This window comes from Syngnathus leptorhynchus, chromosome 10, assembly GCF_054491065.1.
Source record: "Syngnathus leptorhynchus isolate UIUO chromosome 10, UIUO_Slep, whole genome shotgun sequence".
Classification (NCBI taxonomy): domain Eukaryota; kingdom Metazoa; phylum Chordata; class Actinopteri; order Syngnathiformes; family Syngnathidae; genus Syngnathus; species Syngnathus leptorhynchus.
The window spans coordinates 906,179-921,101 of NC_141204.1; the positions used below are offsets into that span (position 1 = coordinate 906,179).

The following is a 14,923-nucleotide window of genomic DNA, read 5'->3' on the forward strand; positions in this document are numbered from 1 at the left end:
AGACGCTGTGACTGCTCTTTGCCATAAATGGACAGCCTTTGTGTTTAATTGCAAACCTACAAGACGTATGGCCTGCATATGCACACAATCAACCTTTCACAACTCCTGTCACGGGGAACAAAGTATTCAAGTATATGGACAACTTTGGAGCACTGACTCAGCTGAGGTTTCTCAAGGTGTATAATTCCTGCTCGTATACCATCTTGAACCTGTCAAGCAAATCCATCAGAACCCACAAGACAATTTAATGAGAATTACGTTTTCCAATTAAAAAAAACAAAGGAAAACTAGAAAACACCAACATATGATTGTTTAGCCTTATTTTCTTATTTCTCTTCCTTCCATTGGTGGAATCCAATGGTAAGAATAATTGTCAAGTCTTCTTCATCATATTAAAATGAGATCAACATATTTCTTGTTGATTGGCTTAGTTCACCTTTGTTCCCAGTGTCATAAATTCCAGTCCACGTGACTCATTCGATTTGGACTAAATGTGATTATGTTGGTTGGGCTACAGCGTTGTGATCGAGGCGTTTCATTATGCTAATCAATTTGACACAGCACTCATTTTAGACTTGATCCCAATTCATTTCCACACACAACATGCCACATCCAATGAGGGAGGCATTATTTGTTGCTTTCTAATAAGATGATTACCACGTATCCATTGAAGCTAAAGTATACTCATTAAAATCCCGACGGCTGTGACAAAGATTCCATTGAATTCTTTCAATCGGGATGATACTGTGTGCGCTTCCGCATACATGCACATGTGAGTCACTCATATTTGAGCAGGCAATCAAAAACGAGGCAGCAGTTAGCCATCGCTGCCGGGAATTGTGGGAGCCATTTGGACTTTGATATGGCTTGGATGGAAAACATAACTCAATCAGTATCAATGAGTCCAGAGGAAATCTTCTTGTCTTTTCTTGTCACAAAATGGTGCCTCTCATCTGGAGTGCGGCGACTTCACAATGAAGTGCAGATAATGGAGGCACCGACCATGGATATGAATTTGCACTTTGGCATTTCCTCTGGGATGACAGACAGTCCACAATCCAGGCCTCTAGCAATGAGTCATTTGGACGTTTGTCCTCCATTTTTCCCGCGTGTCATTCTGACTTCATTTCCTGACAGGTTGCACAAGTGTTGGGGAGGGAGCCATATTCTTTTCTTTTTTTTTCAACAATAAAGCTATATAGTACGATACGGCGTGGATCAAGTGCGCTGTCGTCCCTGGCCCCACCCCCAGCGGTCTCGTTCTTATTCTCCTGTGGTGTAACATCTGATGGCCATCTACCATACAAGGCTAAAGAATGTCAAATATGAAGGAGGGCAGGGAATGCATGAAGTGAGCTTCTTCTTCTTTCCCTTCACATTCCCTGTGCATAGCTGTGAGGATTCATGGATGAAAAGAGAAAGCCACATGTGCCTACACACAAAGGACACACGTTGTGAAATATTGACAAAGCAACAATTCCCAGGCCCCAGGAAATGAAAGCTGTGCTAGCTCAGCTGCTACTGACTTACCGCAAGCAAGTGAAGTGAAACAACAACCAACGCCATTCCTCCCAGAGAGATGAGGAGAATGCTTTGCTTTTGCTTTCTTTTTATTTCAATTCCAACAGCAGTAGTAAAAAAAAATCCACTCACCTGCAATAGGTCAAAAGAGCATGACCCCTCTCACATTTTCATTCCTTTACATATTCCTTTGTCATAAATTGGAAATAATCGTAGAACATTATCTCAAATGTTATTTCTACACGAAATGATATCCTTGGATGGAATCTGATGACTTTCAGTGTCTGGACTTTTTCAATGAGCTACTGCATCCAGATTGCTATTTCCTTTTGTCAGAATGAAAAATTCACAAGCATGTAGTCTTTAGAAATTGAAATCGGACTTGAATGAAGGCGTTTTTCTTTTGGCCCCAGTGTCAGGCCAGATCCCGCTGCTGTTTCAGCAGGCGCTAATCCACCCGATCCTGTTAACCTCACACACACGCATGCACGCACGCACGCCCGCCCCCTCCCCATTTCTTCGGCTGGGAGACTTTTGGAAGCCGTTCCGAGCGCCGATGCGTGCTGCTCGCGGTGCGGCAATCTTAATAGTCTTGGATTAGTGAGACCATTTTGGAGGAGGCAAGATTCACAGATGGGGATAACCTACGCAAACTCCACACGGAGGGCTTCAAACCCAGAACTCTGCACTGGGGTGCAGAAGTGAAAATCACTCGTGTTGGCGTCACAGAACTAAAAACACACCCAAAAAGAACTATTTTCATGTAAGATTCAAGCATCATTATATGGTCTCACAGACACTTTTCATTTCAATTGAATTGCTAATCATAATATTGCTGCACTTGACCTTTGAGCTATCCCATGCCAAAAGGAACACGATGCTTTCTTTCTGCGGTTGCACACATACACTGTGTCAGACTCATGGTGGTTGTCGTTTGGAACGATTGCGCTGCGGCTTCAGAAAACAACGTGATGACAATGCAGGAGCGATGAGATAAGCAAAAGGAAGTTAAGGAACACCCAAACAAAGCCACTCGCGTCGGTCGTCCTCTGGGAAAACTGCTCGCACAATCGCTTAAACAAATTTCATGAGGAGATGCGGAGGGAGTCGTGGCCTGTGTTATATTATGGATGCCCATCCCCCTTCGGGCCTCGCAGGCTGGTAAAGTTGGGGGGCAGGGCGGCCAATGGCTTTTCTTTGGGTCTCCAGAGCCCCACCGAGCGAGCGAGCGAGCGAGCGAGCAGAGCCACTGAGCGAGCGAGCGACAGCTGCTCAAGGAGGCCCGAGGCTGTTGCTCGCTGGGCAGAGGCAAAACCGCATCCTGGGGGAGGACTCATGCATGCTCACGGCCACGCAGCTGAAATCAAGGCATCGGCCATGTTGACTCAATCTGTCCGCTTATGGAAATATTTGAGGAGTCGCTAAAGGGAGGAGAAGATCAACATGACACACCGTTTCAAGGTTTTTGGATCATTGTGAGCGGCGGCTGCTTCTTCTAGCCCCACACACACTCTCATTACATAGGCCACATGGCTTGACCTATGGTTTGTCATGTAAATAGTGCACCGCACCCAAATCCTTGGAAAATGTATCAAGTCTCCTTCTGATTTACTTCAGGCACACAGTTGTCGCTTAAAGAAAAAAAAAAGACTCTAAAATGAATTAAAAGTCTTTTTGAACCAGCTTGCCCCTCCAAGCTTGATCTGCACCATCCCAATAAAATGCAGACTTTTTTTTTTTAACCTAATGGAAAGACAACCATTGATTTATTGGCAAAGTGGGCTGAGTTGAGCTTCAGTTTGTTGTGTCTGGAAGCCATTTTCCAATGTAAGCTCTATTTTGTTTTCTCCGCACTGATCTTGATAATGTCAGGAACACGGACGTCTGCTTGTTTGGTTTTGCTGTAGATCCCCCGCACGTCATTCAAACCCAGATAGAAAAGCAACTTGAATATAATGACAACATTGAATGGGGCTGCACCAGATGTAATCATCCTTCACCATCATGTCAATAGAAATTGAATTGAGCACACCCCAGTGACTCATTAGCATGAGACAGGATGAGCTCAAGACAGGCCGAGGTCTAATCAAAGGTGAAAAGTCATCTGTCTTGATTCGATGAAAGTATGACATGTTTTCAAATGTGACTGCTCAGGCTCTAATAAAAGCCGTTTATTGCTAAAGCATGACATCAAATGATTGCCGCCCCCCCCCCCTTTAGTTTCTGGCCTGACCTCTCACCCATCCTTACAAAATAGATCAATAAGATTGCTAAAGAGTGGAATGAGGACTTACGGACACAGATGTGGCAAAACCACTTCAACTGGTTACTGTCCACAAAATACACGTCTCATTTGGATAACTTGTCATCGTGGAAAAATACACACGGCATACATTGCTTCTTTTATCGTACTAAATTGGCAGCTTGAAAATATTTTCCCACATCTTTGTGCTTGATTAGCCAATGATGTATGTGTGTGTTTTTTCACATCAGACGGAGTATCTTTGAACAACAGAAGGTTCTCGGGCTCTTAATCTCATTCTCCAAAAAAAAAAAGCCCCTTTTGACAATGTAAGAAGTCGAAAGTACAGCTACACACTGGGCCAGCCGGGCGGCCGGCCGGCCACCCATGGTGCCTAATTTAGAAAGGCAGCTATGTCTTTTGAATGTCATCTAAGGTTTGCTTTCCTGGCTCTTGCCTCCTAGACCTTTTCTGTGAGCGACATTCTTCTCAAGCAGTCAGGCCGGCCGCGCTTCCACTCAAGTTAATTATGGCCACAGCTTGCATGGAGGCATATCATTAGCAGTAATTGCACACAGCATCCCTCTGCCATTTGCCTCTCCTGTTTTTTTCTCCCAGTTACGCTGCACTCATCCATGGAGGAGGGAAGGAGGGAGGGAGGGGATGGGGAGAAGCGAGCCAAAGTCGAGGTTGCCATGTACAAGCATGTGCCCGCACGTCTGAGGGAATCGGGGTCGTGATATATTTTCTCGATGCTGTTTGTAGAAACAAAGGGATTACTGTGTGCTTGTTGTGTAAGTATATGGAGAAGCAAACGTATGTTTTGATACAAACATTAGGGCAACTGCTCCCTACAAACCGGTTCATACGTGCTGAATCGTGACGTGGAGATTGCAAACCATAAACACTTTGCAAGTATATGAACATACAACACCTGTATGGGAATGAACGGATCTGAAGTCCACTCACAATATTAGGTACACCCTGCTCAGGCCAATTCGAGTGCTTTGCACCGAACTCAACTATCAGCTGTTAGAAGTTGCTTGTTTACGTTCAAGCTTATCTTGTACATCCCCCTGGCAAAATAATGGAATCAACAGTCTCAAAGGATGTTGTCCCCTTCAGTTTAAATTTGTAGGGGAAAAAAAGGCATCGAGCAAAAACTGAAACGTTGAAAACATTCCTGGTGTGTTTCTTGCTTTGATTTGAAATCAGGATACAAACCTTGTTTTATGTCTTTTTAAAAATCCACCCGTGCCTACTGCAGCAATTCCTTTGCGGGTGGTTAATTCGCACCTATGAATAAAATCTAATCTAGCCATCTAAGTATGTCAGATAAAGCTGGAATGTGTGCCACAAGTCCCTCGGGGGAACAAACAACAGCAGCCATTTTGTTCTTAGGCACATGAAAATGTTGCTTGTTGCATGAACAAAATGGAAAGTTCAACAAGTCTTGGAAATGCAGCTTTGCCTCTGTGGTGCTCCGTTTCACCTGCGCCAGCCAGCGAGGGAGGGAGGGAGGCAGTGCCTGAAGGAGGCTCGGCGCCAACGTTGAAACTACACAAACAGTGCAGCAGTAATAAACGCACAAGCGCAACCAGATGGGAACTTTCATCACCGTTCTTTTCACGACATGTGTGTGGTGTTGTATTTAATTGGAATGTGAAATGCATATAGTTAGGATGACAACTCATATTATATGTGCATATCATTCATTATTAATACTAATTCACAATCCTATACTGTAATTGAACTTTGGCAGCCCTCCAAATAATCACCACGCCAATCCACACCACACCAGCACTTATATTGCTTGTATATTTTATTTTATGCACTGTACATGTAAAAAAAAAATAGCCAAGAACATTGACCAATATGGGCAACAGTTGATAGCCATGTTGCACATACATAGGACACGTTTCCCCTCTCTCAGGCATCCATACTGTACATTTAGAATCTTGTGTAAGGCTGCCTGGAAAAGTAGCCGGGCTTGATGGCAGTCAACGCATAGAGCATCACAATGGTGGTTGTCTGCTCCCCGAGGAGGGAGGGGAAAAAAAATAAAAAATAAACCATACTTCCTTCGTTGGCAATCAATGAACCGTTTTCTGGTCTTGATCACAGCTAAGCTTTTGGAGGCAGGCGGAAATCAGAAGGACCGTGTGCAGTTTTTTTTTTTTTTTTTTTTTTTGGACTGTGCCGTTTTTGCTTGACTCTGCCCTCCCTTATTGAAACAGAGCTGCAGTTGAATTCACAGTACTCTTACAGCATGTTCTTTCATTCTTCCCAAAGTCAATCATAAAGCTTTAACTGATACTGCATAGGGAGTGTTGACACCAATTTGACCCATGTCTGTCCAGTGGAAATGTTCACGTGGGCTTTTTGTAGTGTGTAGTGAGTGGACAATACAGTGTACACAAACATCCAAAAAAAACAAATGTGGACAAGACTAAAGGAACAAGTTTCTCCAAGGCCATGGATAGTCAACCACAAGGATTTTCTAACGCCCCTGCTGCCTATCTGGGCTGCATCTCACTCACAATAGTGTTTCAGACAGTGAGCTTACAGCAGGCCACCAAGGTACCGATAAAGTGCTTCTTAATGCTTTAAATAATTACAAATGATGGGAAAAACAAAAAACATAGATGGGTTGACATATCTCAAGTTCAAAATGAAATGTAAGGGTGACATACAAAGGATGAGTATAAACATGCACTAATCCAAGTAATGTCGGATGGAACACTGGTCACTCAATTAGGAACAGTTACTATTATCACTGGATGGAGCTGTTCACATTTTGGAGATGTTAGGTTGTTTGGGGGAGAAAAAAAAAAAAGGGGAGGGGGGGTAAGACTTTTTGAACCCTTCCGTTAAATGTCCTTGTACAAACGGTGGCGCGCGCAGGGATTCATGACAGCAGCACACTTTTTCCAGATAGAAAGATGGATTCTGAAAATATAGCAATAAATACATTCTGGTTCTTGTTATGTTGCTCGTTGTTCGCTTCTATCCAAACATGATTGCGGTGGGGGGGGGGGGAGAATAGTCCCAGCAGACCATGTGGTGCATGGTCCTTTTGTTGGTGTTGTTTTTGTTTTGCTCCCATGTCCTAAACAATCCTCCACCTTGGCAGCCATTTTACAACAGCCTTGTGAAAAAGAAACGAAAGAAGAAGGGAGGTGGTGGTGGTGGTGGGCAGCATATAAATAGTCGCCGAGGCAACCGCACATACTCCCCTCCTGGGTCTTGATGACAGGGTCACAAAAAAAGACCTCCCTTCAGCACCCAGCTTCCTGTACAAGAGAAAGCACAAAGTAAAGACAATCGGCAAACAAAGTTTGATTTTGATACTTTCTTTTCGTAGGAAGTTTCATCACAGATGTAAACCTCTTATCTGCTAACTCTGGAGCGAGCGTTAATGGCTGCCAATATAATACGAGAGCAGCATCATGACAGTTGTTTTTGGTGTCCTTTACCCGCGATTGATTTCAGAACGCCATTGTGTCGTCGGTGCCAACTGTTTGAGACAGCAAAAGAGTTTCCCTAATTACAGTCGGGAATACGTGTCAGCGGTCTAGCTGCAACACGCTGCTATTGAAAAAAAAATGCGTCCCAAGGCATACGTGATTCCTGGTAAGGTTAACTAAAGATGTGTTACCGTCATCCACGTGTTCCTGACACTAAACTTTTTCACGAGCCTGAATACGTTTAAACAGGTACCCGAGGTAGGAATAAACCCCTCAAGCATTTTTTTTTTTTTTTTAAACCGAGGTAGTCAAATTTTCAGCTTTACCAGTAGGCAAATAGTTTGTAAAGTTTGTCAACTGTAAAGATGGTGATTCATTTTAAATGTCATTTTGCACCCAAAAGCACATTTTCATTGTTGCCGGTGGCATTTTGCGGAGGAAAATAACTTTTCAGACTCCTTGAAGCAATAATTATTCACATCAGTCACTGTATGAATGCATAAAATATGTCTGTACTATAATATTCAAATAAAATGAAACATTTTGCCGAATGAAAGAGAGAAATATTCCATTCTGTAGTTTGTGTTTACGCTAACCTCAAAAGATCAGTCCAAAATTCTCTTCATTGTCACCATACTGAGATGGCTTTGTTAAATAAAAATGGTGGTGCCCGGTGCAATGAATTTCCATTTTTTGGGGTTCACATTTCCAATGACCAGTTGACTGAAATGAAATCCTGGAGGGAATTTACATCAACCCGTCGCCAGCGAGTCAACTAACCTATGGGTCGCAGTGAGAAAGTAGCGACGTAATCTCTGGGCTCATGTGTCCGACGGCCTTGGCCGCCTCCAAGATGGCTCTCCGGTACATCCCTTTCTTTTTGCGGTTGAAACGAGACCTGAAGAGCTCTCGGAAGGGTGAAAGTTTGGCAACGGAGAGCTGGGATGTGGTGGGGGAACCGAACCACGCCACCTTGGCCTGGGGCCACTGGGCTTCGCACGTGGCCGTTTCCTCTTTGCGGGTGCCGCTGATGCTGAGGACCCGCGCGGGCCACCAGGGGAAGCCGTGGATTTTCCCCCATACAATGTCTCCCACGGCCACGGCGTGCCCTTCTTCCGTCACGCATTTCGTCATGCTGCGAGTGTGTAGGCGCACAGTGAGGGGGGGCACCGTCTTGCAATCGTCCCGTGAAGGTAATGAAGATGAGGTTACGGAAAGGTCTTCGCCGGGCGCCAGATCGCAGAGCTCCGGCGACGTGCCGTCCGAGCTGCAGGACTTGGATTCGTCCAGGCTATCGCTGCTGCAAACCGACAGGCTGGACGAATCGGCTTTGCGTTTGCGGAAATTGATAAGAAGCGTGAGGTCGTTGTGGCCGCGCTCGGCTTCCTCTCCGGAACTCCCCGACCACAACTCCAGAGAGTTCTTGCCTTCTCGCGAGTCCTCGGAATGGGCCAGGCAAGGTCCCGGCGCCCTGGGACTTTGTCTTCTGGCGTCGCCGACCAGCTGGGCCTCGTACTCCACCACGCTCTGGTGGTGTTCCCGCTGTCTCAGGCGGATATTGGGCGAGGTTGGTAAATCCTGACACACGGTAGTGAAGGGCCTTGTCAGTTTGAGTTTGGGAATGGATACGGTGAGACCGGAGCGGCGAGCGTCTAAAATGTGTCTTTGCTCCTTGGTGGCGTTGGAAGGAATCTTGCCGTTCTCTCCCAAGCCGTTATGCGCTAGCTGCTTGGGACAGAAGGGTTTGACTGAACCGTGGACTCTGGAAGGGATCTTCATGACCTCTCCTTTGCCCTGTGGAGTGCTGTATGAAATCTTGATGACAGGACTGTGGGGAATAATGTCGCCTGTGGGGAACTTCTCCCCTTCGGCGTCACTCTTTTTGTCCTTCCTGAGACGTTTGCTGTCCACGCCGGTGCCGTTTTCCCGTCTCTTATTGTCCTTGGCGGCATCGTTTTTCTTGGAGAGCTTATTCGGCGTATCTTTGTCATCGGCGTCATCGTCGCTGTGTAGTGTGTTTTCCTTTCGGGAAGTCTTTGTATTGTTCACGCCGTCTTTGCTGTCCTCGTCGCTATTCAAGGTGTTTTTGCACTTCTCGCAAAGTACCTGGCGCGGCCGCAGCCGGATGGTACTCATGGTCATGCGGCCGGGCTCTCGCGTCCGCCTCTTCTTCCTCTTTATGGGTCGGGGAGGGGGCTGCGGTACCCATTGGTTGTAGCTGTGGCGTACCCATAAAGGCTGGGGGAAGGGGGCTCCTTCAAAATAAGGAGGGTATGGCGTCTGCCCAGCTGGCACTGGTGTGGGAACTGGGCAAAGTGGTGGTGGTGGAGGAGGAGGCGCAGTAGCTAGACTGCTTTCAGGGAGACTATTTTCATCCTTTGGTCTTTGTGCCGCCTGGCTGGGAGATTTGGAAGCTTGCTCCTCACCCAGAACTTCTGCTATTTCACAAGTTGTTTGAGATACGGCCGGGAAGTCGACCGCTTTCGCCGCTAAATCTGGCAAACAGAAGAGCCCGGTCCTGAAATGATGATGAAGAAAAGAAAAAAAAAATAGACATCAGTTCATTCAAACATTCCGATCGCATTGTTACTTTGACACAACAATTACATTCCTAGCTTGAATGCTTTTATTTCACCACATCTGAATGTAGCACAAATCCACATATTGTGTTTGATCTAAAATAGAAATGGCACAAAACTGAAAAGAAAGTAAAAGGTGAAGGAACAATAAGGAAGTTGTAATACTACTGTCATAAAGTAATATCTGCCTGACAGTTTCACAAAAAACCAGTCACTGTTTCCGCAATGTTTCTGCAGTGTTCTAAATAAGGTTAAAGTTGAACAATTTCAAGGTTACGAAAGGTGCCCAAAATGAACTACTTTGTGCAAAACTGTGAGAGTACAACAAGGCAATTCCTGCCACACTTGTGTTTTTTTAATCAAAATGTTTACAATTATGGCATTTCAAAGTTATGAACTATTTTGCACAGCGTTGTGACAATAAGTTGTCAAGAAGTCACAAAAGCGTGAAACAATTCTTTTCACCTGTATGTTGAAAATTCTTCACTTGTGGGGCCTGGGGACAAAGTGTTTTGCACTGGATAGAAGATTTAATGTCCCTCTCAAAACATCCAGACAGACACTATGCTGCAATAGTATTGTTTTCATTAGAAGACAAAGCCACTAAAGTGACTGCCTTTCTCCTCATTTGTATTACATATAAATCTATTTATACATTCCTGGCTAATTTGGGGTTATGTGTGGTGAGATTTTTAATTAGCGTACAATTAGTGTGCTGGTCATCCCCTGGAGAAGAAGTAAAAGTCTCTTGACATTTTGATGTGGTACTCGGGAAGCACAATACTCACCTTTACAGCGCGCACACGCACACACACACAATGCTGTTGACTGTGACAGCGAACATGCAAGGCAGGTCAAGCATACCACAAGGACACGGCATATAGCTCAATATGATGACGCTTGATGATCTGCTATAGCAATTGTGAAATTTCACAATGTTACGAGGACAAAGTCAACATTTTGTGACCCTCAATCACGCTGGACTTGAAATGAAGGAAGGGTAATATGAAGAGCAACCTACACATACTTTGCGGGCAACTCTGTCCCAATCTGATTCTGCTGGTCTATTAATAGCTTTTAAAAGGTGCAACAACAATTCCATTTGACACACACGCACACAGAGAAGACACTTGGCAACAATGTTTGCCTTTATGGGCCTCACTTTTCAAAAGGGCTGACTTACTTGTAAGTGTCAAAAGATTCAATTTATCAACCAGAACTCAATGTTACTTGAAAGCTCAAGTTAGATTCCTTGTCAGCACTGCGTGATCACATGAAATCATAATACTATTCAATCTGTGACAGAATAAATAAATAAAAAAAAGATGTCTTTTGAATCAGCCTTGCTACATGCAATACCTGACTTATTTTAAAAGGAGCATCACTAAGGAAAAGTTGTCACATGTAACGACGTTTTGAGACATTTCATACACACTGAGTGCCTGAAATAAAAACATTCCCTGTTTCTACTCAATACGTAGGAGCTGATTTGTATGATTAGTGCTAACAATAAGCTATAGATCAACCTACTGACATTTGCTGTTGTTCCCATCAAGCCATTTGCAATCTCAGTAAATGGGGCATCTTTCTTGACATTGGGGTCACGGCGGAGGTGAAATGACGCTCTTGATTGTATTATCGTCAGCTATTGTGAAAATAAAGACATTAGCTTGAAAGCTAGCACGATAGCTACACTGTCAGCTTCAATCACCCATATGCTTTTCTTATTGAGGCCCAGGTGGCTAACTAGCCTGTGCTAGCAGCTAGCATCCATCCGCGGTCCACTAGCCGGAAGCTAGATCCGATTAATTTGAGCTGTAAAAGATCAAAGTGAACACGAGAGAAATGAGACTCACTTTTTGTTGCAGTCGAGTAATATCCCCGTATAGCTTCTCTCTCGATAGGTCAGCGTCACCAATAGCGTATCGTTAACTATTTGATCGATAGTGACAGGTAGCCGAGAGCCGGCCAGCAGCTCCTCGGCCGCAGCCTCCATGTTTCCCGTGGTGAGGTATCCGGCTCGGCGGTGCTCGATCCGGGCCAAGGGAGCCACGGTCGCGTCGGCTAAAGCTCCGTCTCCCCTTCGCTATTGAAGCAGGAGGCTACGGCAGGGCATACAATGACGCCATCACCCCTGCCAAGTCAATTTACACCAATACTGCCACCGCTGACATCACGCTGCCTGTGCAAGCAAGAGAAGCGAAAAGCTCTCAGGACAAGGCCTTCCCTTGCCTTCCCTTGCCTTCTCCTGCCTTGCCTTGCCTTGCCTTCCCTTCTTTTCTCTTGCCTTGCCTAGCCTAGCCTTGCCTTTCCCTGCTCCCTGCCTCACTTTGACTTCGCAGTCATTATTGGCAACGTTTTGCCTGGGAAATGTCTTCCGTTTTGTCCGCAGCTTGACAAACACCACGAGATTTTTTACACGCCAAATGTATTCGAATTCATTTGAATAGGATGTGTTACAGCTAACATCAAATACACGCTACAAGAAAAACAACAATGATATAAGATGCGTTTTGCAATCCCAGTCAGATGGGCCCTATAATTAACCATCGATTATGTTTTTTTTTTTACATTTGATTTAATAAAAAAAAAAATGTCGGGTGAAGTCATCTCAGACTGACTTAGTTCATTTTAATTTATGAGAGTTGGTTAGTATTACAAAAAACACTTGGTAATGTGAATCTGCTCACATAGATGATCACCTAATGTCATATTTGTTTGTACTTAGCAATTTACTGTATAGATTAGACATACAAACTAGTGAAAATTACAGTAGTATTGCCTTCATTTTGAAAATAAATGCATGATAAATGATCAGTATAAATGTCTCCTATAATCATTGCAAAATATTGTTTTATCACATCCAATCTGAATTTTTTCATCTTCTATTCAGAAAAAAGTCAATGAAATGACATCAACATGGCTGCTTGTGCTAATGAAGTAGGTCAGACTGCTTCCACATCTTCATGTGCAACTGCTGCAATGTGCACACCACCTGTGACCCTCAGGTCTATCTTTTCTGACATTGCATGCCCCCTAAGATGAGCTGCCATTTGAGATCTTACTTAGCAGATTTGGAGGGCCGAAAAAGGTCAAAGGCCAAAGGTAAAACTAACCTCTGTACCCACCTGTTGCCATTCATACAATAGAAAAAGTCATGGCTTGCTTCGTATTAAACCACATGAACATCAATTTGTGAGTTAACCGAGACAAGCTCATATTCATTTGCCGAGTTTTGTTTGCAGTGGATATTTTCTGATGTAAAACGAATGCCATGGCACTGTAAACATTGCTTTATGTTGCTACTTTTGAGTATCATAGTCTATTCTATCGTGGATTGGACCACACGTGACATATCGTCTGTCAGTGGAACTCGGATGGTTTAACATTTGCACACACATCATTTGTTTCCACCTTAACGTCATGCAAAGTGGAACAAAAGAAGGGATTTTCTTTTGCAGGCCTTAAAAAATCCACTAGGTGTCTCTAGTTTCACTGGCAGATTGAGGGCTTGTCTGCCCTCTTGTGGTATCTGTCTAGTAGTTAACATGCAGTTTTGTTTTTCTGAAAAGAAATTATAAAGAGGATAAGCTATTCAGAGAATGGCTGATACATTCGTTTTTTTTCTTTCAGCAAAAGTACTCAAAGTGCCCTTTCTTCAACACTTTTTTGTTTTGAAAACTCTATAAAGGATTCTTGGCTTCTGTGGGTGAGCCAAACCAAGCACATTGTAGTGTTTGTGATGAAAGAAAAACAGTTTTGACCTTCATGAATGTGACCTGGTGAGCCTTCTGTTAGGACACCATCATAGTGCGTCACCATAACATAATATTGTCACGACAGGATTAAAAGATCTTTAAGGGTACATCATTGCTCCTCGTCATCAGAAAAGCTTGCTTGTTGTCCGCTCATCTCAATGCAGGATGTTTCTTTCCAATGTTGACTCTCAAACAGCAGAACTACGAGAGCTCACTATTTAAGATGGCCTTGTCGGTCACCTTTTATCTGATGGAGACATGGAAAAAGGAATGGTTTCAATTGCTATCTTCAATGATCCATTTTTTATTCAGGTTTAAATGAAAAAACATGTTATTTTTGATTGAAAACGGTACTGCATCCAAGACAATTATGACAAGACGGCAGATTTTTCCCAGGAGACTGCAGGCTTGTCTTTTCTAATAACCTTGGCGGAAGTGAGATGAGCAGGGGTGACTGTGCTCATTGTGCAGGAGCAAGCGCTCCTGTGGAGGGCTGTCTTGGTCTTCTTCGCAGTGATTAGCCACAGACGGCGCTTGGCCAGAGTGCTTCCGTTTGGAACCCGCAGGTCATCGATTTATTTTTTTTTTCTTCTTCTTCCATCTGGCTAAAAATATTACAGAGTTGGAAGTGGAAGGCTTCAACTGTGTGGCAAATGATGTCTCCAAGGGAACAGAGGTGACACTGGAGAAGCAGGCCGGGGAGCTATTTTAGTGGACAGACAGTTGAAGAGGGAGCAGATGGCAAATGTGCATGGTGAAACAATGTTTGCTGAAAGTTAAGGTGCCTTTGATTCACCTGGAAGGGTCGGTCACTCTCTTGTGGCTTTAGGATAGGGCTAATGGAGGGAACTGGAGACCCTCGTGCACAATGTCAGTTGAAGGGAAAACGGCGGGGCACTTTCTCTCCTTCAGTGTTTTGAGGCTTACCACACTTTGTTTGCAATGAATGCGGTGTTTGAGCTTCAACAATTGTATTTGATCTTAAACATTTCAGCACAAGACGTCCTGAGGCAATTCAAATCCCCTACTTTGGAGCTGTGGGGCAGATGTGCCCCCTTTTTAAAAGCCCTTCAACCAAATTTCATTTTTTGATGCTCATATTTCTGGTTCATAAAATGTTGAAATAGAAAATGGGAAAATTGCCAAAGCACATGATGATTTCTTGATGAAGATATCAAATTATAGGTATTTACTCTCTTGCTATAGTTATTTTGGTATATACTTAAAAGGTAGGGTATTAATAGAAAAGGCAAATGTCAGCAGTCAGTCAGCACAGAAGAGTAAAAGCAGAGCTACCTTCCTTGTGCAAGCCAATTTCAGATACAACTCTTATTTCTGAGGTACGGTCGCAGCAAA

The 14,923-nt window shown here is 44.1% G+C and overlaps 1 protein-coding gene across 2 annotated transcripts; it reads right to left on the reverse strand.

The window, feature by feature from the left end:
* Positions 1–5,387: 5,387 nt before the first annotated feature.
* pwwp2b (PWWP domain containing 2B) lies at positions 5,388–12,319 on the reverse strand. 2 transcript variants are annotated; one of them, XM_085922673.1, is made up of 3 exons: positions 11,344–11,515; positions 8,011–9,748; positions 5,388–7,056 (listed from the first exon to the last, which is right to left on the reverse strand). In XM_085922673.1, coding segments are annotated over exons 1-2 (1,740 nt in total). In that variant the 5' UTR covers positions 11,346–11,515; the 3' UTR covers positions 5,388–7,056. The 2 variants fall into 2 exon arrangements, with proteins under 2 accessions (XP_085778799.1, XP_085778797.1); XM_085922671.1 differs by lacking the exon at positions 11,344–11,515 and adding an exon at positions 11,666–12,319 and having other exon boundaries at positions 5,389–7,056.
* Between the last annotated feature and the right edge of the window lie 2,604 nt (positions 12,320–14,923).